This window comes from Nelusetta ayraudi, unplaced genomic scaffold (genome assembly GCF_046127955.1).
Source record: "Nelusetta ayraudi isolate G7.1 ecotype Tasmania unplaced genomic scaffold, CSIRO-AGI_Nayr_v1 ptg000135l, whole genome shotgun sequence".
Lineage (NCBI taxonomy): Eukaryota > Metazoa > Chordata > Actinopteri > Tetraodontiformes > Monacanthidae > Nelusetta > Nelusetta ayraudi.
Window position 1 is genome coordinate 21255146 of NW_027466185.1, and position 21779 is coordinate 21276924.

The 21779-nt window shown below is 43.8% G+C and overlaps 2 protein-coding genes and 1 long non-coding RNA gene across 13 annotated transcripts in view; 2 read left to right on the top strand and 1 right to left on the bottom strand.

Moving 5' to 3' along the window:
- The first annotated feature begins 680 nt into the window (after nucleotides 1-680).
- Nucleotides 681-4493, top strand: ndufs5 (NADH:ubiquinone oxidoreductase subunit S5). 3 transcript variants are annotated; one of them, XM_076012278.1, is made up of 3 exons: nucleotides 681-827; nucleotides 1827-2055; nucleotides 4291-4493. In XM_076012278.1, exons 2-3 carry the CDS (start codon nucleotides 1840-1842, stop codon nucleotides 4393-4395), a joined length of 321 nt encoding a protein of 106 aa, XP_075868393.1. In that variant the 5' UTR covers nucleotides 681-827; nucleotides 1827-1839; the 3' UTR covers nucleotides 4396-4493. The 3 variants fall into 3 exon arrangements, with proteins under 3 accessions (XP_075868393.1, XP_075868392.1, XP_075868394.1); XM_076012277.1 differs by having other exon boundaries at nucleotides 690-827; nucleotides 1824-2055; XM_076012279.1 differs by having other exon boundaries at nucleotides 744-827; nucleotides 1815-2055.
- Nucleotides 2766-3660, bottom strand: LOC142877553 (uncharacterized). Its single transcript, XR_012923864.1, has 2 exons — nucleotides 2960-3660; nucleotides 2766-2875 (listed from the first exon to the last, which is right to left on the bottom strand). It is a non-coding gene; the product is annotated as an uncharacterized LOC142877553 (long non-coding RNA).
- Nucleotides 4494-7364: 2871 nt separating the features above from the next.
- Nucleotides 7365-21779, top strand: part of macf1a (microtubule actin crosslinking factor 1a) — a 182610-nt gene continuing 168195 nt past the window's right edge. For 3 of the 9 annotated variants that reach the window (XM_076011905.1, XM_076011906.1, XM_076011908.1), the window contains exons 1-2: nucleotides 7365-7556; nucleotides 14867-15105. In XM_076011905.1, coding sequence (XP_075868020.1) covers nucleotides 14880-15105 — 226 coding nt within the window. In that variant the 5' untranslated portion in view covers nucleotides 7365-7556; nucleotides 14867-14879. The remainder of the gene's footprint in view (nucleotides 7557-14866; nucleotides 15106-21779) is intronic. The other 6 variants (XM_076011917.1, XM_076011911.1, XM_076011921.1 and 3 more) reach the window with 3 other exon arrangements.

Sequence of the window (21779 nt, forward strand, 5' to 3'; positions counted from 1 at the left end):
ATCTCTGAGTAGCTTTACGGATTTAGCTGTTCATACAACTCTGCAGTGGTTTATTTGGTCTGCACTTATCACTTGTTTCCGCCTGCCTGCTTGCCTGTGAGAAAACCCACGAATGTACCACGGACAGAGTGTGAGTGTCAGTTGCGATGACTCATCAAGACCACAGGTGGTCCTGTCCATGTTTGAAAAAGTTTTAGAGTATATAGATAGCAATATTTAAGTGTAATTATATGGTTTGTGTATTTCCTGCCATTGTTAAAAAACCACCCAGTGTCAGGGGGGTGAACATGCAGGACTGTGAAAGACAACTTTGTGGACCTTCAGGGGCGGGGGATAAAAATAAACAATCTGATGTTACACCAAACCAAAGTGTTTTGTTGGTCTGTGCATCTAAAGCAGAACATGTTATCCAGCAGAAACAATTTAGTTGTTGGATTAAATATTTAAATTGAATATACACACAGAAAGTAAAGGATAAATAAAGTCAAATATTTGATAACTTATTTTGTAGAAACAATATTTGCATTGTTAAAAATCAAAATAATTGTATTTTTAAACTGTTTGCCATCAGCATACTTTCAGGAGTTCCATTTCAATGTCTCTCAAGAGAGGCTTTAATTAGATTTGCAGTCGTTTTTCATTGGTTTAATCTCAGTGCCTCCTTAGTGTGCTTATATTTTACCCCAGTAGAGAGCAGTAACATCCCGTTTAGCCCGAGCCCAACGACGATTTTTGTTTTCACGACACAAACGTCGCGTTTACGGTCGTGCCGTAAAACGTAACGTGTGGCGTCTCAGGAAGGTTACAAGCGAGTCCTTCAGAGCACGGTAAATACTTGACATTTTTTATCCCCGATCTCTTTTACTTAAGTTCACTTGAATGGTTAGAATGCTTTGAGTTTGATTCACTCTTTGCCCTTTAACAAACACGACAAGTCATGCTTATTCCGGACCGACGGAGGCCTGTTGTTAGCATCGACCGTCTTTGACGGAGACATTCCGCTTTGCTGCTATTGTAGCGAATTATATTATCTGTCGTGGTGGGAATAGATTGTGAATAACCGTTTCGTTTATGCTCAGATTGTGTCATTTTAAAACCGTGTTATGCGTTTACAGCATTTTAACAACGCGAAATATCAGTTGGCTATCAACATGTGATGCTAACTATTAATTCGCTGGAGACACCGCGTTTATTATAACCAGCGCAATGTTTTCATTGTCTGTATATTTTAATTAATTACTTAATACACATTCCACAAATGACTCGTATCTTGTGTGTCACCGCACTAGAAGCTCGGTAGGAGGCAGTTTGAGAGCGGCGCATAGGTGAGGCTAACGTCAACGACTTCATTCTTGATAATGGAATAAAACGGGATTTAAAAAAAAAAAAAAAAAAAAAGAGCAACATCTTGCACATCTGCCTCTTCACGCTGAAATTAAAGTAATCTGTGCTGTCATCTATTTCTTAAATCACTGCCAGGTTGTACAGAAAAATGCAAATAGTTTTACTGTCAACAGCTGTCAATGTACACTGTTGGATTACAAAACAATTAGCTCTTACTCGGTTATGTGGCAAAAATGTTAGCTCTCATCGTAAAGTTTTATTCCATGAATCATATATCCAATAACTCTGCTTTGATTTGTTAGTAGAATGGTTATTATAATGTATTAAAAAGAAGCTAAACCAGGTAATCTAATTCAAGGCAGATGATCTTTGAGGGGCAAAAGGAAGATCTTATAACCAAGAAAACATGACTCTACCTGACACGTGTCCCTTTCTCAATATCTTATTCTGGCCTCTCTGTTTTACCGCAGCAGCAGCAGCAGCAGCAGCATCATCATGCCGTTCGTGGACGTGCAGTCGCGTCTGGGCATCAACCTGGACCGCTGGGTCCTGCTGCAGAGCGGAGATCAGCCCCACAAGAAGCCGGCCCGCTGCCACGCCTTCGAGAAGGAGTTGATCGAGTGCTCCCATGGCATCGGCCACACCAGGGCCAAGAAGGAGTGCAAGCTGGAGTTTGAGGACTTCTACGAGTGCATGCACAGGCAGAAGCTGGTAAGTGTGGGAAGGGAAGGGAAGGGAAGGGATACTTGACGATGACGTGGCCGTGGCTTTCGACAATCGAGTAATATGAAATGTGGTGTACGCGAAATAAGTATCCAAACCCAACTCTCATTCCATAGTTTGATGCTTGGATTCCTTTGGACAATATTACACTTGATTTTTTTTTTTTTTTCTGTGAGGTGGTTTCCAGGTCAATAAAAATTAATGAGATGCGTTTCCATTCCCCCTAGAATTGCGCAAAACCTAAATATCGCAGTAATAAACTGGTGATCATCAAAAAACCTCTCAAATATCACTAAAAGGTTTTGACGCTCTCATGAGGTGGTTTTTCAGGCGTATCGATATAAAGGTATGTTGCAAAAGTGTCACGGAAACACTTTTTTTTTCACATTTACACGTCGCCGGACGTGACGTACAGGGTCACCAGTGACCAGTTCACTTCAAGTGAAAATGCCGCATTGTGTTTGGACGGAGGAGGACGCAGAATATTTTTTTGCAAGTCTTCAAAGAGAAAAAGTATAACAACCATTCCTGACAGCAAACAAATGTAAACAAACAAAAGCAAACATAATTCTCATAAATCTTGCGGGACAAGAGTGTACAAGAATTACGGTTACCGTTCAATGGAAACACCTGCAAATCCCAATTGTACTTTTGTCAAATTTTTTTAGAAATATCGCTTTATTTTGAAAAAAAAAAAAAAATCTGTAATGCAAACCCAACTATAATGTCTGGCCCAAAACTCCATAACTTTCCTTGCTACATTTTCAGAATGGAGAGAATCTCGTGTCAGCAGTGGATGTTGTGCCTGCTCACTGTAAATTGTGCTGCTGCTGCTGCTGCTGCTGCTGCTGCTGCTGCTGCTGCTGCTGCTGCAGGATCTGTGTCCAGACACCTTGTTCTGCTTATTAGCCAATTGTCATAGGATGAGAATGTGACAAGATGAATTGCTGACTCGGGATGAATGTCGGCACAGATGAGCTCGCAGTCAGATTATTCCTCCTTGAGTTCAAGACGGAGCAGGGTGGAATCGTTCTCTCACAGCCGTCTGAAACATTTTGAACCTCAGAGCTGGAGCAGAATTTCATCTGACCCGACCGACCACTCAACTTTTTTTCACAGCCAGCAGCTCCGTCTGGTTTAGACAGAAAAGGCTGAAGACAGCCGTTTCTGTGAATCTTTGTTTCTTCTCGCGATGCCAAAGGAATTTGGTACTGGAGATTCTCCTCTTTTGTTTGTAGTTTTCATAACCTTGGTTCTGCTCCTCTAATCACGTTTCTCTGTCTTGCATAAGACGCGGGGGGCAAGATGAGTCAAAGATGTGCCGAACAATATGAGATGCTATACTTTTAGGCCTAATTTTAGGCCAATATTTGAATATGTTTTGTCGCAAAGCTGCAGGATTGTCCTTTGTTTATTCTTTATTTCTAATTTCCGTTGTTTAAGCTTAACTGTGTTCCTGAACTATTTGTATTTGCTGTCAGGTTTACTGTTAAATGTCACGTTAATGTGTTTGGATGTGCCAGCTGTTTCAATCCAAGGTCTTGGAATAGGTCAAGTAAATATTCTCAGCCTTTAACCATCACATGGTTGAACTGCTTCCGCTCAAAGGGATTTTTATTCCCTCGTTTATTTCTCTGTGTCAGAAAAATATCCAATAATGAGTCACTTAACAGAACAAAGTCATCTTTGTTAGACTGGAAGTGTCTGTTTTGTCTAAGAAGGAGACTATTCACTGGATGTACTTCCAAAATCTTTTGGTGAGTGTTGTCATGCATCAGCGCATCCAAACAGAGGACATGAGTCCAAAAACAGAATTTAGTTTGCAGACCACATGAAATGACAGCGATAGACTGTTGGAGACCAGAAACTCATTCATCCGTCTTGAATAACTGAACCGAGGCCCACTGAAGTGGCTAGGAGCAGGAAAATTGAAATTATTTTACATGTTGTTGTTTTTTTTAAAGGTGTTTTTTTTTTTAGACATTCAATGTTTCTGTTACATTTGCCTGCTGTCGGCAAGTTTCTTTAATGTGTGTGAAAATACATTTTCTGAAGAAAGATGTAGCTGTGTAAACCCTTTGTCTAGTGGGCCTCGTCTTGTCACCATCGTGCACCTTTCCCTTTTCTTCTTTTCTTAAATCACATACCGAAACAATACAAGACCCTCCTCTTCTTTTCACGCGTCTCAATCTATCGTCTCTTTGTTTTTCCCTCTCCCTGCAGCACCAGAGGCTGCACGCCATCCGCCAGCAGCGTGACAAGATGGTGAAGGAGGGGACCTACACACCACCAGCCTGCCACACCGGCCAGGGCGACAATCGTCCATGACGGCCTCACGCAGCTTGCATTGTTCATAGTAAATAAGATATTGCTATTTCCCGATTGCCTGTTCCACTTTACAAATAAATGTTGTCATCCTGTACATAGTTCTTGTCTTCTCTGCCTTTTTTTTGTGGAAAAACAAACATGTCTTTTAGATTGACCTTTAAATGAGATGTAAAGTACAAGACAGCCGAGCAAATCCCTATGAATCACCCGCAAAAGCAAAGTGCTGTTACGACTTCTGTTTCTAGAACAATTATGATAAATCTACTTTACGATGTTTGAAAATCGAGATGATCCGAAGAAGTGATTGAATGCAATATTTTTAGAAAGCAGCTGCCTCACACTTGATTTCATGGCGCTCGCTGTCATTCCTGCTACGAACTGAACTCAGAAGTCCAGTCCATTTCCTTCACCTGCAGACCTGATTCACGTCAAGCAATTGACTTGATTCGGCAGTCGGGAGCGTTGAGAGGTGGACATCAATGGATCCTGTTAAACGTCCCTGACTCGATTACTCCGATTCATAGGATTATAAGGTTCTCTGGACGGCCAGAAGAGGGAGCCAAGTGCTCAAATAACAGAAGGGGGATTGATTTTCTGCTACGAAATGTTGAACGCCTCCACTAAAAAATGAGATGGAAACTGAATGAAGTATTTTTGAAATATATTTTTTCTTATTTTAATTGCCGTTTAGGTTGAAACTATGTTGTTGTTTATTACCGTTTCAGAAGGACATTTTAACTTTGCTTTTCTCAGTCCTGACTGCGAGATTGATTGATTTGCGAAATAGCTATTTAATGGTATTCACAAACATATCTGAAGATTGGTAAAACAGTCAAATGAAAGGCTTAATACCCAAAACAACCCATTAAATTCACAGCTGCTGTGCCTAAAAGTTTGTTTGTACTGTGGGATAGGTCGTCCACACAACACTTTGTGTACTTTGTGGTGAACTTTACCCCATGTCTTATGGACTTGGTGGCCGTCACTACCAGCGCTTGAGGCCTGGTCCATTTGCTGCTGTTTGATTAAAGCAGCAGCAGATAATCCAGCAGTGCTTCCTGCTGACCGGCTGCTAAAGAGGGAGGGAGGGTCACCGTTTGGATAATCCTGCGACTGAGACCAGACACACCAACACAGCCACAACCAGCCCAGCCCTCCGGCCAGCAACAGCACTACCAGTGACGCAGATCTGACCCAGTACAACCTGAAGAGACAACGACGACCATTTCGTCCTCACAATCGGTCTTTTGTGTGTCCGGCAAAGCGGATTCCTGACTTTAAGAAGTCATGCGACAAGAAGGACAAGTTGTGTAGTTGCATGTGATTTAATTTAGTGAGCAAACTTCTGGGAGTGGGCATGGATAACACACACAAAAAATGGAACCTGTCATACCTAACGGTTGCTCACAATACATTACCTCTGGGTCGGTATCAAAATATTCACATGATATAAGACAACGGGGCTAAGTGGCTAGAGTGTATTTTGTGCTCTATGGTATCAGGAACACACCAGATGATGAACCGTGCAGTGACTTGTGAAGAGTGAACCCAGTGATGGAGTCAAACCACAGCCACGACCCTGAGTGCAGTTGGATGGGTGGAAGATAAACTATGAAGAGAAAAGAATCAAACCACAAATTCATGTTCTGTGTAATGTGGCTGACATCTGACACTAGAGCAGATTACATCTTTGCCTCCAAGCTAATGTCTAATGCAACCACAAACTGGGTTATAAAAAGGGAGAAGAAAATGATGCGAGGTTTTAGATGCGGTATAACACAGTTTTAATATTTGAGGCCATGTTGTGGCTTTAAGCAATTAATGTGTTGTTGTTGTTGTTTTTGTTGAATTGTGCATCATCTCATCTAGTTGATAATTGTCAGTTTGTCACGATTTGGGCCGTTTTCTAGATTCTATTGTATTCACTAGCAGTCCCACTGGGGCAGAGACCTGCTGTGTGGCAGCCCTTTGTGTCATCACAAAAATCAGAGTTACCAGAACTGCGTGCTTTTGCAGTTGTTCCCTGAAAAAAATCTAAAAAAAAAAGCAGAGGAAGGAAATATGCAACGTTTCTTATCTGGGGGCCCACTAACAGGTGAGACACACATATAAAATCACTAGTTTGGGTTTCTGGTGGTCTGGTGGTCTGACTCCACCCAGGGCTCCATCCAAGGTGAGAAGATCGTATTGATTAACAGCGCAGCCAATTTTTTTTGTCTTCCACCTCTGCAGCTGCTGCAGTTAATTGCATTTCGCATTCAGCTCCCTCTCCTCCCTCTCCTCCCTCCCCCAGCTGTTGTAAGAAGTCTCTACTGGGGGTAGATAGAGGGTTAACGCGCGCTTGTGTGAGAGTGTGTGTGTGTGTGTGTGTGTGTGTGTGTGTGTGTGTGTGTGTGTGTGTGTGTGTGTGTGTGTGTGTGTGTGTGTAGGGATTATGAAAACCCAGATTAATGCTCTCTCGTGCGATGCAAAAGTTAAAGCGCAGGGATGCAGCAGCGCCGCTGGTGTAAACCCTGAAATACACCGGAATGGAGTGAACGCCCTTTGCTGCCTCTGATTGCAGACTTGAAATAAAGTGTGCGTCCCAGTCGGTTCGGCTCGGCTCTGGTCGGTGCTGTCGAGCCGCGGATGACGCAGGAGCAGCGCAGCAGATTTCAGTTTCTCTCCCCCCCCCCCCCGACCACCACCACACACACCGTCAGATTTCCGCAACACTTGGCGCTCTCAATAGCCATGGGGTTAAAGTGTCGGGGCGGTGAAAACAGCCCATTGAAGAGAAACAGAGAGTGGGCGCGCAAGAGAGAGTGAGAGAGGGGAGCACGAGGAGAGAGAGAGAGAGAGAGAGAGAGAGAGAGAGAGAGAGAGAGAGAGAGAGAGAGAGAGAGGCGGAGGGGAGCAGGACAGCCATTACCGTTCAGGATTGCTGCTCGCCACACGGACTCGTCCGCCGCCGGCGCTTCGGGAGGAGGAGGGAGAGATTCGGACGGAGAGTGAGTGAGTGAGAGACTCGCGCCATCGGAGGAGCGGACGGCCGGACATTGTGCGCTTTCTCGTCCAGGAGGAGGAAGGAGGAGGAGGAGGAGGAGGAGGGAGCCGCAGCATCCCCGGGCCTCCCTCGCTCTGTGCTCGGATCGCAGGAGCAGCCGCTGCCCGGATTCGCGGTAAGAGGCTCCGGAGGACCAGCCGCCGCCGCTGCTGCCGCTGCTGTTACCAACATCGGTGATGCCGAGCTGTACATGTGACCTGTCGATGATGATGATGATGATGATGATGACATTAATTGTCACATCATTTTGATTTACACGTTTCGCGCAAAGCTCCCAGTTTCAGCCCAAGTGGCTGCAAACACGCTTGGAGGCTCCGATCGCCATCCCAAACGGTGCACGTTAGGCGCGTGTGCAATAGGTGTCAGAGCGCGAGACCGTAATGATGCAGTGGAAGAAAAAAACAAAATAAAACGTGTTGATCACACGCGGACAGACATGAAGATGCAATAATCGTGTCACGGGTTTTTAACCGAATGCGTCCAGTTTTGGCAGCTGTTTCTTAGGTTGTGTGTGTGTGTGTGTGTGTGTGTGTGTGTGTGTGTGTGTGTGTGTGTGTGTGTGTGTTGCTTCCATCCAGCCAACCCCTTACACACACACACACACACACACACACACACACACACACACAGCTCCTCACTAACAGGAGACACAACGGCAGCACGAAGGCACATTTTGTGCATCCAGTCCGGTCCGAGGCGGCGTGCGTGTGCGCGCCGGACAAAGAGCCTCACGCGTTCATCCGCACGGTCTGGTCTGGTCAGGTCTGGTCGTCTGCACGGTCCACTCTCCACGTCTGATGCCCATTCATGCAAACGCATTCTGCTGCCCCTCTCAGGCAGACGGACAGACAGACACACAACCAGACGGGGTTTGCCGTGAGGCGTGTAGGTTGAATCTAGGAGGGTAAAGGCCTTGTTAATAATGCATAATGCATTTATTGATCCAGCCGAGGCTCCCCGTCCCCACCCCACAATCACCATCATCATCATCAGCAGCAGCAGCATCATCATCACCTCCACCTGCTGGGTGAATCCTAGCGGGATCCATGGCTGCAGGCCTCGTGTCTGTGTGTCTGGCTGCCTGTGGTCTTATAGTGTGATCATTTAAGGTGCAGCTCAGACTGGAAGAGAGGTGGAGGAAGAGAGAGAGAGAGAGAGAGAGAGAGAGAGAGGAGGCAGGAGGCAGGGGTCCAGGTCTCCCTCCCTCCCTTCCTGCAGCTCAGCACCAGATGGTCAGATGTAGGGCCCTACACGGTCACCTCCGGCCTCTTGTTGGCCACTGAAGTCGCTGCTTAATGTGTCATAGTGACCTGCTCAATGTAGAATCACGCCGTTTGTTATTCATTTCCATTTTGCTCAGGTTGTTAAAGATGGTTCACCCACATACAGGCACACACTATTATTTTCTTTTTGCTCATAGTAATTACCCTGCAAAATAAATGAATATAAATATATAGATATATACACAGTATGTATATATACTCCTTGACCCTCAGGAAATACTGGAACATTGTTTTTTGAAGCTTAACTTAGAATCTCCCTGATCTACTGCTGAGAAAATATTAGGTGGTGTTGTACAATGTACAATGATTGACTCAGGTAGACAGGTTGGTGTCATGGTCGTGTTATTAGTTTGCTTTTTTACTCTTTACTTATAAAGAATTATACCACTTTCGATCAAAGACTAGAAAACAGTCTTCCTCAAGTGAATAGTCAATATGAGCAAATGTTCAGTACTATTCAGTTTTTACTGAAAAATGACCCTGTGATTCAGATGTCAGCTTTTACTTTTAAAAAATTACAAGACTGATGCGTCCATCTTCCCTCTGCCTGCCTGTTTCCGTCCATCCAGTCAACAGTGTTGTTGTTTTCATTGTCCCCGAGGCTCTTTGCCCTGCACACGCCATCGCCATCATCTGAACGGAAGCAAACAGAATTGTCAGTTGCTCCGTCCTCTCATTTCTTCTCCCTAAATGCATTATTTATTTTCATCCAACCGCGTACCTCTCACCATCACTTTCAATAACTCTCCAGCAGTGCAACGCTGTGCAGCACTGAGCTACTTACTTGTTGCCAAGCGGCAGACTTTATCTGTGTACGCTTCAATTCGTCCATCCATGCTTGCGTGTTAACATATGTGTGTGTGTGTGTGTGTGTGTGTGTGTGTGTGTGTGTGTGTGTGCGTGTGTGTGTGTGTGTGTGTGTTTCGCGTGGGAAAGCCGAGTCTAGACATTCATTTATGCAGTCTCACAGTGTTACTCATCATGACCGAGGGCCCAGTTTGATGGAGAGTGTCGCCACTCATTCATCTCATATGGAACACTTCTCATCACTGATGTAACAAAGTGTTACGTAAGGGCCTTTTAAAGGTACAAAAGAGTTTGTTTGACCCAGGGAGCGGCCGAGGTACCATTGCATTTTGTCAAAGCTGGCTTTTTCCAAAGTGTTGCTATTCCGCTGAAATCACTAGAGCTCATGAAGTGGAGCAAAGACAAAGTGTTGGTTTTATTTTTTTAACTGACTGATGTCAATACCTGGTTTCATTTGTCAGCGGTGCGACACCTGTTTGTTTAAATAGGATGCAGGTCAGATGCATCGAGTTGGAGCTAGCAGTCAGCAGGTGTTGCTCAGAGTTTAACTCTCGTCCGTCCTGTCTGTGTACAGTAGACTGCATTTTCAGTTGTTGTGGCCATTTGTCCTTTTCTTTGCTTTTCTCCTTGATAGCCGAACTGAACAAACAAAATCAAATGAATCAAAAGCAAATCGAACGGCCGCTAAGGCACAGAGGGAGTGAATTTACAAGGTTTTTTGTTGATTTATTCTTATATTTCAAGTTAACGAACAAAACAATGGCTGCTGCCGCCTCTCTTGCCCTATGCCTGGCTGACCCATAGATCACCTAGTGTTCCAGAGCTATAAAATACCTTAAAAATAAAATATTTAATAAGCATTCACATAAACTCAAATAATGCTAAAAAATATTATGATTAAACTAAAGGTATATTAATCAAGCCAAACAAAACTAAAGAATTAAATATAACAAAAATGACAAACAGCTACAACAGTTGTCCTTCAAATTTTCATTGGATGTCATAACCAGTCGGCTTTCCTCATGGGGAAAACATCACAATGCCGTCTAAGCTTATCAGGTGGTGTGCAGTAAGTTTGATGAGTAGATGGATCAAATCTGCTTTCTGACTAAACAATAGAGTCACCTGGTGTAACGTAACAACAGGCTAACACTGCTTTAACACTTTTGTCACTGTGCAGTTTTATTCTATTTCGCTTTATTATGGGATATGGTGTGTGCCACACACTGCGCATCCTGCTGTGGGATTAGACAAAGGGCAGGCAAGTTACTCGATAGAAGTCTGATTTCCTCTGTTTCTCAGTGTTTTCTCTTCCTGCCTTTTCATTTCCCTCCTGCTCACTCTGTTGCTAGGAAGACCCATTTTTCTGTCAAGGATTCCCTTTTTTATCTTCTCTTTTGTTGCACAGAAGAAAAAAAAACACTCGCACACGGGCTAAAACTATGGGAACAGACTGTGTGCCCATGTAAATCTTTGCTTGTGATTTATACATCAGCCCAGTCATGCATTCAATGTGTGGTCAGTACTTATTTGCGTGTGTATGTGTGTGCGCGCGTGTGTGCGTGTGTGTGTGTGTGTGTGTGTGTGTGTGTGTGTGTGTGTGTGTGTGTGTGTGTGTGAATGAGTGTTGTCTTCAGATATAATGTTCTGTACTGAGTGACTAAAGAAAAAAATGCTGAGCATTCACAGACTCTATTTTAAATGCAAAGGATTTGCTGCATCTCAGCCCATGTAATGTCATTTTTACACAGGATGGAAGTGTGTGATGTGAAATCATTCGATTGAATGAACAGTGGCTGCCTGAGTGTAAACACTCTGCTAGTAATTGGGAATCTGTGGTATTCCTAATGCACAATCCCAAACACTAGATGACAAAGACGCCTTGTATATTGGTGTGTTTGTGAGCAACAAGGTCTTCTTTGAGGCTGAGAGGAGTGACATCACACTAGGTGATCTCACTCTCCCTCGCTCACTCTCTCTCGTGCTGCTTCTGCAGCGTTTTGCCGCTCTGCTTTCTTCCCAGCCATCGTTTTATTTCCCCTCTCGCTGTGCTTTAATGACACGGTGCGGCTTTGAAGCTCCCCATTCGGGCTCTATTTATAAAATAGCGAGCTGCAGTGGCACTGACTCACTCGTCAGCCAGGAAAACTGACATGAAACGCCAAAAAGGCCGCCCCGTGGAAACGTGAACGGGGAGCCACAGTGGCTTCTGGGGAGGGCTTTGACCTCCTCTGAACGGCAGCAACTGCCGAGGAGGCGGGGATTCAGGAAGTGCTGTTTTTGCCCGGCGGTCTAACCAGAGGCCAGCAGTAGAATTCTTGGCAGCCGAGCGGCAGCTCAGAGATGGATGTCCGGGCCCTTGTGTTGGACTCACACATTGAACACTGGAACGTTTCTTAGTGCAAACTCTGCCTGGGTCAATGATCTGTTGAGACATTGAGTCCTTACAGCACTCTCACTCCTGGGGGTAAGCCGCTGTGTAAAGCTTCTGAAAAGCCTGAGTTGGAGGTTTGTTTGGAATTTTTTTTTTTTCAGTGCTGTAAGTAGCCGAGTTGTGAAAAACTAACCCGGGGATTTGGGAACTTTCAGATTGAAATGGTTGGATTAGATTTTAAAGAAATAGAGCAGGAATTCCCTTTGTGGAATTTAACTGATTTTGCTGGGGTCTTTTTTTATTTTTTTATTTTTAGCCTTGATCCGTCACAGTTTAAGGTTTCGAACAAAAGCAGAAGATGTTTTGTCGAACAAAACGTTCTCTTAGAGAGGACAGGGTCGACTTGGGAGCAATAAAACGAGCAATGCTGGAATTCCTCCCAGATGAGACGCTTTAACAGTGCGTCCGTGCTGATGATAGTGTCATTGCTCGCTTCACCCTGACTAGTCACACTGTTGATGTGAACGACGCTCATTCTCAGAAGAAACTGACCATGTCGTGTCCCTTCGATGGATTTAGAAGCACGAGTTTTGGCGTTCGTCACATCATAAGTCATCGTTTTTTTCCTTTGGTTTGTTTTGTTCTGATTACGTGTTGAAATGCTCTAGCGGTTTGTTCTCCTCCATAAACACGGATGCCTTCTTGGTATGTAAAAAAAAAGTAGTGTGCCGTGATAATGTTGTTGCTCTGTTTAACAGAGAAGCTGAATTGTATTGGATTATGTAAGTGGCTGTAAAATAACCCTCCTCCACAAGGACGTTACAGGTCCCAGTGGTGGCCTTGATTGAATTCTTCCAGCTTTAGCTTGATGCTTAGAGCAACACTTAAACCCTGAAGAGAGGAGACGACAGAGGAGAAGTAAGACTGAAGGTCTTTGCAAGTGTCACCTAAGGCTCTGTCCATTAGAGGTAACAACAACGGTTAATTACAGTTGCCGGCAAATAAGATCAGAGCTGAAAAAGCTGTCAGCCAGCAGCCTCAGCAGCTTTGCAAGATGGGTCCTCCCTCTTTTAACAAGAAGGTACAAATCTTGTTCATTATAAGGATAGACGGAACAATAAATAGGGCAGGTGAGACACCACCTTTTACCATTTTGCCTTTTTTTTCCCCTCCTGCATGTTGTATTTGCCGTTTTTAATAAGAGCATGCGTTTGGTCTCCTATTAGAGTCTCTGATCCTTAAATGTGAAGCTGTGGTATCATTACATCTTTGCTTTGCAAGGCTGTATCCCCTTTTTGAGACAACATGTGTCAATTCTTTAAGTCGGGTTTAGACACACAATACCAGCAGTCCATCACCTCCACAGAGGCGCCTTGTGGGCTGAACCGAGAGCCAATAACAGCCAGTTAATTCTCCCGGGGAAAGACATTGATTTTATGATGCTATGATGAATACATGAAGTCCCGAGGGTCCTCAGACTGACAGACACACACATACTGTCGGACCAGTCCTTGGAAGTATTTACCCGTCAGTACAATGCCATTCATTACAATAAATGCCTGAGAGTTTAACCTTAATGCCAATAAAGTCAGTGCAAAGATCAATAAGCATCAATTAGAAGGGAGGATAAAGTAGGAAGGTGAGCAGAAGAAGGAAGGAGAAGTGAAGCTCTCCCCTGCCTTCTCCTCTGTCTTATTGATTCACTTTTAAAAATAGAATAAGTCTCTGCGAGCTTTGAAATCCCTTCCCTCGTCTAGTATTAACTCTCCATCCCAGCCAGGTCTGCTGAATAGTTAATACTAAAAGAATCTCTCTTACCATCGAACCGATTATCAAGAAATCAGCTTGAGGCAGGAGCGACGCGGTCGCTTTGGCTGACATCAGCTCACTTGGGTTTTGACTCAAAGCAGGTCTGTTCGGTACCTTGAACTGTTTCAGGTCGCGTCAGACTTACATTGAGGTGGTGTGGATCTGTTCCAGGGCTTTTCTCCACCGCTCTGCTGACACAGCCGCCCCCCTACACCCCCCTCCCACACGGATCCCAACTCCATTATTTGCCTGCATGTGTGTGTATTCTGCCAAAGCCCCCTGTGAGCAGTGGGCACTGTTTCATTTAGTTTATATAGCATTCTGAGCTATGTAATGTCATTTTGACTTTGGTGTAAATTCCCTGTGAAGGTCTCATTATGCAAAATTCACTTTTACAGGTTTTCTAAGAGCAGTGACCTTCCTGGATAGTATAGAACTCCATCTTTCATTGTTTCTTGTGTGTTAAACACAAAGGTCTAGACTTCGGCCCTTTGTGATGTCATAAAGGTCACTGATATCTCTTCCAGCACTCCTGGCCTGGAGTTCATTACTCCTTCGCCTCAATTGGCCCCCTCAATTGTCTCCTTTCAGACATATGGAAGGTACAACATAGCGTCACTAAAACCAAGAATTTAAATGGAGGCTGTAACCAGAGGGCTAAACATCTGTGTCGAGATTTATTGTGTTTGAATGATAAATTATGCAGGGCTACTCCGCTTAAGTGCGTAAGAACCAGAAAACAAGACCTTAAAATAAGTCTAACATGGCCTCTTTATATTTTGCCCACACAACTTACACTTTGTGACCAACAATTGTTTTCATCACTTCGTTGTTCCTCGGGCGACGTCGCTGCAGTTCTCCATCCTCAGGAACAAACAGTTGTCTAGACATGATGACTAACGTGGCCTATTTGTGCCTCTGATCGCCTTCGTGCTGCTGTTCCGCTCCATACACGCTGCGTGATCGCTCCGCGTGCCGGCTATGAATTATACAGCTTGTACTTTTTTCAAACTCTGCTTTTCCTTCCTCCTCCTCCTCCTCCCATCCCTTTGACCTTCTTTCCCTCGCCCTCCCTGCCGCTGCTCCACTTCTCCTCCATCCATCCAATCCTTCCGCTTATCCTCACTCCTTCCTGTCCTCTTCCCCTTTCAGCCTCTGAAGCGGGATGGAGTCGTCCGACGACGACACCCTCAGCGAGCGCTCCTGCCTCAGCGAGCCGTCCTTCCGGAGCGAGAGGTCGGGGGGGTCGCTGTCCCCATGCCCGTCTGGGACCACGGTGGGGCTGCCTGGAGACACGTTGCCATGGAACCTCTCCAAACACGAGCGGAGGAAGAGGAAGAGCCAGGCCTCGGTGCTCGACCCGGCGGAGAGGGCGGTGGTCCGTGTAGCAGGTAAAGAACAAACCACCACATTGTCATAATAAGTTTCTGCTTGAGTCTGCTGCTTGAACTTTGGCTATGGTAGAAACCTTCCAGCAGTTGGCGGTGTGTTTAAGGGTTTGAATGTGAAGATGTTGCTGTCAGACGGAGCATATAAGGCATCAGTCTGACATCATAATTTTGAATGCATGCAGAATTCATGCAATATAGAAGGCGCTTTTTGACTTTTTACTGTAGAATGTCATGGTAAAAATAAACACTCTTTTACTGAGCTGTAGCTGGAGGTTGTGTTCACTTTATCCCCATTTGCATCCTGACATTTTCTTGGCCACTCGTGGATCCCAGGGTTTCCTCCTGGCTTTGATTAAAGGCCTGCATAATCAGAAAGAGAGACCCTTGTCCTGCAAAATCTATGGATAATAAATGTTACCGAGCTGCTTGGGAAATCCCTGACGTAAACTTGAGCGATGATTTAGAGGTTGTTACCCTTCCTGCATTCACCCAAAGTCTGTGCTCAGTCACTTCGGTTCCCCCATGCGTTGTAGAAGAAGATGGAGGAGAAAAGTAGGTTACTCAGCTCTCTGGAGGAGCCAGGGTTCCCCAGCTGTTGTAGTGACACACTGCGAGCAGGCTCAAAGCTTCCTCTCTTTGCCAGCGATAGAGATGACATTCAGCCTGGTAGTGCTCCTCCCTGTTCATTTTGCAGTTTGACTCATTACATTGGTGACCCTGGTTGGCAGCATCGACTGTATTTTTATAATATCTGCATGCTTTAAAACTATCAATTAGTTAACTGAATAACAGCCTTTTAAAAGCATTTGCAAAAAAAGGATCCAACAACATGCAGGTCATTACTCTAAAGAATCTTTTCTCTATCCATTTTTCTTCCTATGGTGAAAAACAAATTGCTATTTTGAAAGTGCATCCTGCACCACTGTTTATCTTTTGTCTTCTATGATTTCTAATTGTTGCGTAAATGTTCTAACAGTTTTCTTGAAAATGTTTGGATGAAAATTAGCCGCTGCAATGACGATGATGGAAACAGTAGCCACTACTGTCAGAGGGATCATGCGTAGTGGTCCAAGTCATGACAACAATGACTTTCAGCAAGCCGTGTTTTAGATTGTTTTCAAAGTTTAGTGAGAAAACAAAAGTAAAACTGACAGGACACTCTCCGTTTGAATTCAAGGGCTTTGCTGGGCGTTGTTATTCGTACATGGTGCACTAATTGCAACCATATGTGAACAGGAAGTGATGTCATCTGTCATGCTGGAGCCGACTTGGCGTCACTTTCATGTCTTGTGGTCAACTTCATGGCGGATGATTGATTCTACGCACTGGTTTTGGTTCCACATTTTCTCTCGCTCTCGCTCTTTATTTTGTAAAAGCCCAAGGGTAATGTTGAATTTGAACTCTTGCTGCCTTGTCGAGGATGGAGAACATACATAACTTTTATAGGTGTTGCGTTTTGGAGAAGTTAAAAAGTTCAAAAGAAGAACACTTGCTTTAGAGTTATTAAAAGACAGCAATGCAGGGAGTTTTCCTGGCAACGCCTTTGGTTGGAGTTAGTGAGTCTGGGTTGTGTTTAGCTCACCAGCAGGTAGCGCCAGAACAAACCACACGGTGGTTTAAAGACACCTTTCAATCAGTGCCAATATTCTGCAGAGGTAAAGACCGCAAAATGCAAATATTTACCAGAACTTTCTTTCGCAAGGTGCACTTTGTTTAGTCTGAGTCTTGACTTGTTATGTGATACAAATTTAAACTTGCAGTGATAGTTTCATCTTCAGGATGAAGAACATATTTGCCAGTTCTTGCAAGTAACATCAGTGCATTGAAATAAACAACTTTTTTTTTAAATTAATATCTGCTTTAACAAGCAAAAGAGTAACATACTATTTGTGTGCTTAATGTATAGTATGCCGCCCATTGATTGGATGGGACACTCCAGTTCCTTTTACTGATGTTTATTGAACGCCGTAGAACTAAAGGTTCATATAAAACAAAAATAAAACAACTTCGGCTGGTACAATCATTAGCAAAATGGCATTGTTTTGTATTGAGGTTAATAAATGCTAACCATTTTAGCCTGCTCCTCAACCAGCGGCAGAGTTATCTTGGATATTTCTCCCAGTAAGCAAGCTTCCGCAGGTGTGTCTCAAGTCCTTGTGTTAAGATTATGGAGGTAACAGGCACTACTTCCAGCTCGCAAGTATCAACATATGTCAAAAATAAAAGCGCCTTGAACAGCTGCATTTACATCGTTTTTCTCCTGTTCAGTCAGCATGGTCGCAGAGGAGTTTATTAAATGTACAGTAGTCCACCACCAGGGGGTGATTGTGTTGGATTCAATTGGCTTTTTGGGAAACGTGTCACCCAACCATATAAAGTCTGAAGAAGGCCATTGGCACAATTGTAATTTGAAATGTTTATTCCATTTTGTAAAAGAGCCTATCACAGTTTACAATGTGCTCTGATGACAAATGGACATGGCCCATCGCATCAATGTATTTAGACTCTAAACTTGCTAAATGAAAGCTGAGGATAAGGGGTTTGCTAATGTTAATGCTAATGTTGGTGATAGTCAGCGTTTTCCAGCCACGTTCAGCGCTCACTCAGGCGTTATGGCTATTGTTATGATACATTTTACATAATATAGATGATGTGTTTACCATGACCTCAATTTCCATTCAAGCAGAGGCTGGAATGTAAAGAATGAATACCAGCCAGCCTGGGTTAATAGGATGCGTGGCCAGCGTTCTGGCTGTATTTCCAGAATAAGTTAGTTAAATGGTTAAACAAAGGCTGAGAACACAGCCTCAATGAAAGCACTGAGATGACTCAAATAAATGCTGCTTTTTCTGCCTTTCATGAAAACCAGAGGCAGAAGAAAAGGAGCTGATCTGGCAAACACAAAGCATCTTTGTAGAGTGCTGAGTTTTGAATTGACTGTATAGAGAATAAAGAAAAGCGTCCAGACTGGACTCTGTTATTCAGCCTCTCTTGGCCGCTCTGCCTGCCTGCCTGCTGAGCATGAATGTCAATGAAACTGCTAGACAGCTGCTGGTTTCCCTGCTTACGTGTGCAAGAACACGCACGGTGAACCTCGTGAATTACAATTTCAAGAGGCTGCGAGCTCTGGGAAGAAACTCGTGTCAGTGTGGCCGATTTTTTTAGATGATTTTGTTCACAGATAACAAAATCATCATACAAAAAGATGAACAAAAAGAGCTTTTAAAAATGTATTATTCCACATTCGTGGTAGTGTAGTGAATGTTTTTTTGAGTAACAAAGAAAAACAATACAGGGTATGTGTGACAACTTGTGTGTGTGTGTGTGTGTGTGTGTGTGTGTGTGTGTGTGTGTGTGTGTGTGTGTGTTAGACTGCAGCACTGCACGTCTGCGCACATTAAACATCAGGACCCCTGACGTGTGTGCCTGCATGTAACTTAGGTGCCCGTGGCCCTGCCTGCTGCTGCTGCTGCTGCTGCTGCTGCTGCTGCTTCTTTCTCTACAGGCAGTGTCAAAGGACGCCTCAGCCCAAAGCTGCGCCATGTTGCTATAGTAACGTGGTTTCCTCTGTTTCTATGGTTCTAAAAGACTAGGTGAAGCAATGGCGCTGGGGGTGAGAGAGAATGACACCGGACATAAAAGGAGGGCAAGACAAATAGTGAAAAAGAGAGAGTCAGAATTTTAATTTGTGCTGATAGAAAGGAGGAGAGTTTTTTTTTTTTTGTAAGGCGCCCAGAGAGACAAGTGAATGACTGGGAATTAAAAAGGTAAAAGGAAAATAGTCGGGAGGAGGGGGGTTGGTGTGTCAATGGGAGATGGGGGGTGTGGAGGAAAACGGGGTCAAGGTTCACGTGAGGGGGAGAAGAAATTATGGCTTCCAACTAAAGATGAGAACGAGGGAGGTCATCAAGCAGAGAGGAAGAGAAAGAAAAGGCGTAAAAAGCAGAATGTGGTGAGAGACGGTACAAAAGAATTCCATACATTTTCCATGTGTGGAATCAGCCATGTGTGAGTGAAAATCACATGAGGCACATGAGGAACATGTTTCAGAAACAAGACAAATTTGCCTTCCTTAGGCTTCACTTTTAATATGTTAAATAACTTGATGTTCCCTACATTGAGCATCACTACATTCACAAATGAATCTAATTTCTATACATTCTATGTTCTGGGGCCAAAGTAGATGGACATCGTAATCTAGAATTGAGTTTGAAATTACATTCATAATGGATGAGGGGGCGGAAAGAGTCGAAAATCCAATCATAACAATCAAATTAAAAATTCATTTCAGTTTATTTCTTAGATGTTGGAATGTCACCATAAATGAGGAGCACAGTATGTTTCAATCATATGTTTCTTTTATAATGTGAAAGTGACATCAACTTATAATCACCTAACGCAGAAACGCTACTGCACCCGTGTTGCACTTGTGATCATTTCCTCTTCTCTGCTTTTTTCACAACTTACAACCTACTCTGATTGGTTCCAAGTCGTGGGCCCATCAGCAGGATGTCAGACTTGAAATCTCAGCTTTATAGTTTCAGTGCAAAACACCGTGACTACTCAGCTGTTGTTTTCATAAGCTTCGTCCGCTATGGGGTTTGGTGACTTGCCCGAGAAGCTTGATAAAACAGCCACACCAAACAAGTAGCTCTCAACAGAAGAAATGAATCCAAGTCACACGTGATTTTGTCATAACGCTATCCAGTCTCCCTTTAATTCTTCAACTTATTTTAGACTACTGTTCGAAGAAAAATGCAGGCATGTGGTTACGGAGAGGCCAGGATAATTTTCCTTTGTCCCCCCATTGGAGTTCTGGTGGTTATGCACAGGAAAGGTGGAAACATGGAGGAGTGTTTCCTGCTCAGCTCGGACTACATTGATGTGAGGAGGAGCTCAGAGACTTCTGGCTCCGAGACTACATTCATTGCGCAGCTGGACTCATGACATCACACACACAACCATACGCACACACATATGGGTATGCACAACCAGTCGAACACAATCTGCAGAGAGAAGCCAGTGGGGGTGACAGCGAAGCGGGGTGGAATGACAAACGGAGAAGATGATTGTGATTATTCTCTGCTCCTTCTTTTTTTTTTTTTAATCAATAATGATTCCCAGTTTTCTATTTATTTGGTCAACAGTCTAAACAGTAGGTATTCAAAAACAAACAGTGGAGGATGTGGTTGAAAAGTCAGGCTAGTAAAGCCACGTTTTGATTTTCTACACTGCACCACTAGGTGGGGATATAATTGTGTCAAAGGCCATTTGTTGTTTGACGCCTCAGTGCCTGTTGACTCAGTTAAAAAATTGTTTAAACAAAGAGAACCTGCCTTCACCCTAACGCACTACGCGAGTGTCATGTGTGTCTTTGTCCTCGCTGTCTCGTGAGCTGCAGTTTAGTGGTAATGAAACATTACGGAGACCTTGAGCGCAGGGACATGACAGCCTCTCTGCGTGATCGTCTCCGCGTGCTTCTGAAGGACACACACTAGCGGCAACCACATTGTCTGACCCTTCAGTGTAAAATGTTTTGACGCCCGGTATTTGTGCTGTAATATAATTGAACTGCGTGTACATGCGAGTCAGATTGTGTGCCTACCACGTGCTGTGAGGTCACTGTGACTCCTGTCGAGAAGGGTGAGCCAAAGATACAGTGGAAGGGGGGAGAGAGAGAGAGGAAAACACAAACTCGGTGTATTGTTTCTACCAGTCTCGACTCCCCTAATGACAATAAGAACCAGTAAGACGAGTCTTAAGCCGCTCTTAAAGCTAGAACATTGAACCATTAAATTCTACACAGTTCATTAGCTTTTTAGTAGTCCCTGAACATTGTTCAGTTTCGTGTTGATGTCATACTTTGTCAGCTCGCAGACTGAATTCATATGCGGGTCTCCGATTTCTCACTGCGAGACCATAAACACCACAGAGACACATAGTACACAGAAATTAATGTTTGGTTCTAGCTTCTTGTCTTTGTCCCTTGGGAAGCTCTATAGCAACCCTGCTACCCTCATGTGTTTTGACAACATGATTGTGAAGCTTTAGACATTAAACAATATACTGACTTTGTTTGTTTCAGTGTAAGGTGTAAACAAGGCATTTGTTGGGTTTGCGCTTTCTGCACGGTAGCTTGATTTTACAGCATAGAAATGGATATCTGCTCAGCTGCAGGAGGGTATAGATTTGATATTGTGCCTCGGCCCCTGTCCGTTGAAGGTCATCCATACATGTTCTATAGGATTAAAAAAACATAATCTCTAGACCATGTCAATGAGGCTGCTTTAGAGGCTTGGTCCCCAGGATGATTATGTGCTGCTGATTATGCTGACGGCTTTGTTTCCGCCAGTAAGACAGAATAGACTTGCATAGTGACAATTGTTTCTGACTGCATGTATACACTAAACAGCTTTCCCTGAAAAAAAAAAAAAAAAAAAAAAAAAATCGAAAAAAACGATCAATCTATCAACATAAGCATTGTAACCTGTGAATATTTTGATCTCTAGCACCTTTGTAGGTTGTGGTTTCACTGTGGTGCTATAGGCATTTTCACTCAAGATTTGTGATGTGATGCCGTTTGGTTAACAAATCAGATAGATAGATAGATAGATAGATAGATAGATAGATAGATAGATACTCAATGGTTTGCCGCGTTTACATTGTGGTATATT

Excerpts from the sequence above, each read along its gene's own strand:
- ndufs5 (XM_076012278.1), top strand. The coding sequence starts at position 1,840 with ATGCCGTTCGTGGACGTGCAGTCGCGTCTGGGCATCAACCTGGACCGC. Across the intron at positions 2,056-4,290 it reads GCATGCACAGGCAGAAGCTG|CACCAGAGGCTGCACGCCAT; the intron begins GTAAGTGTGGGA and ends CTCTCCCTGCAG.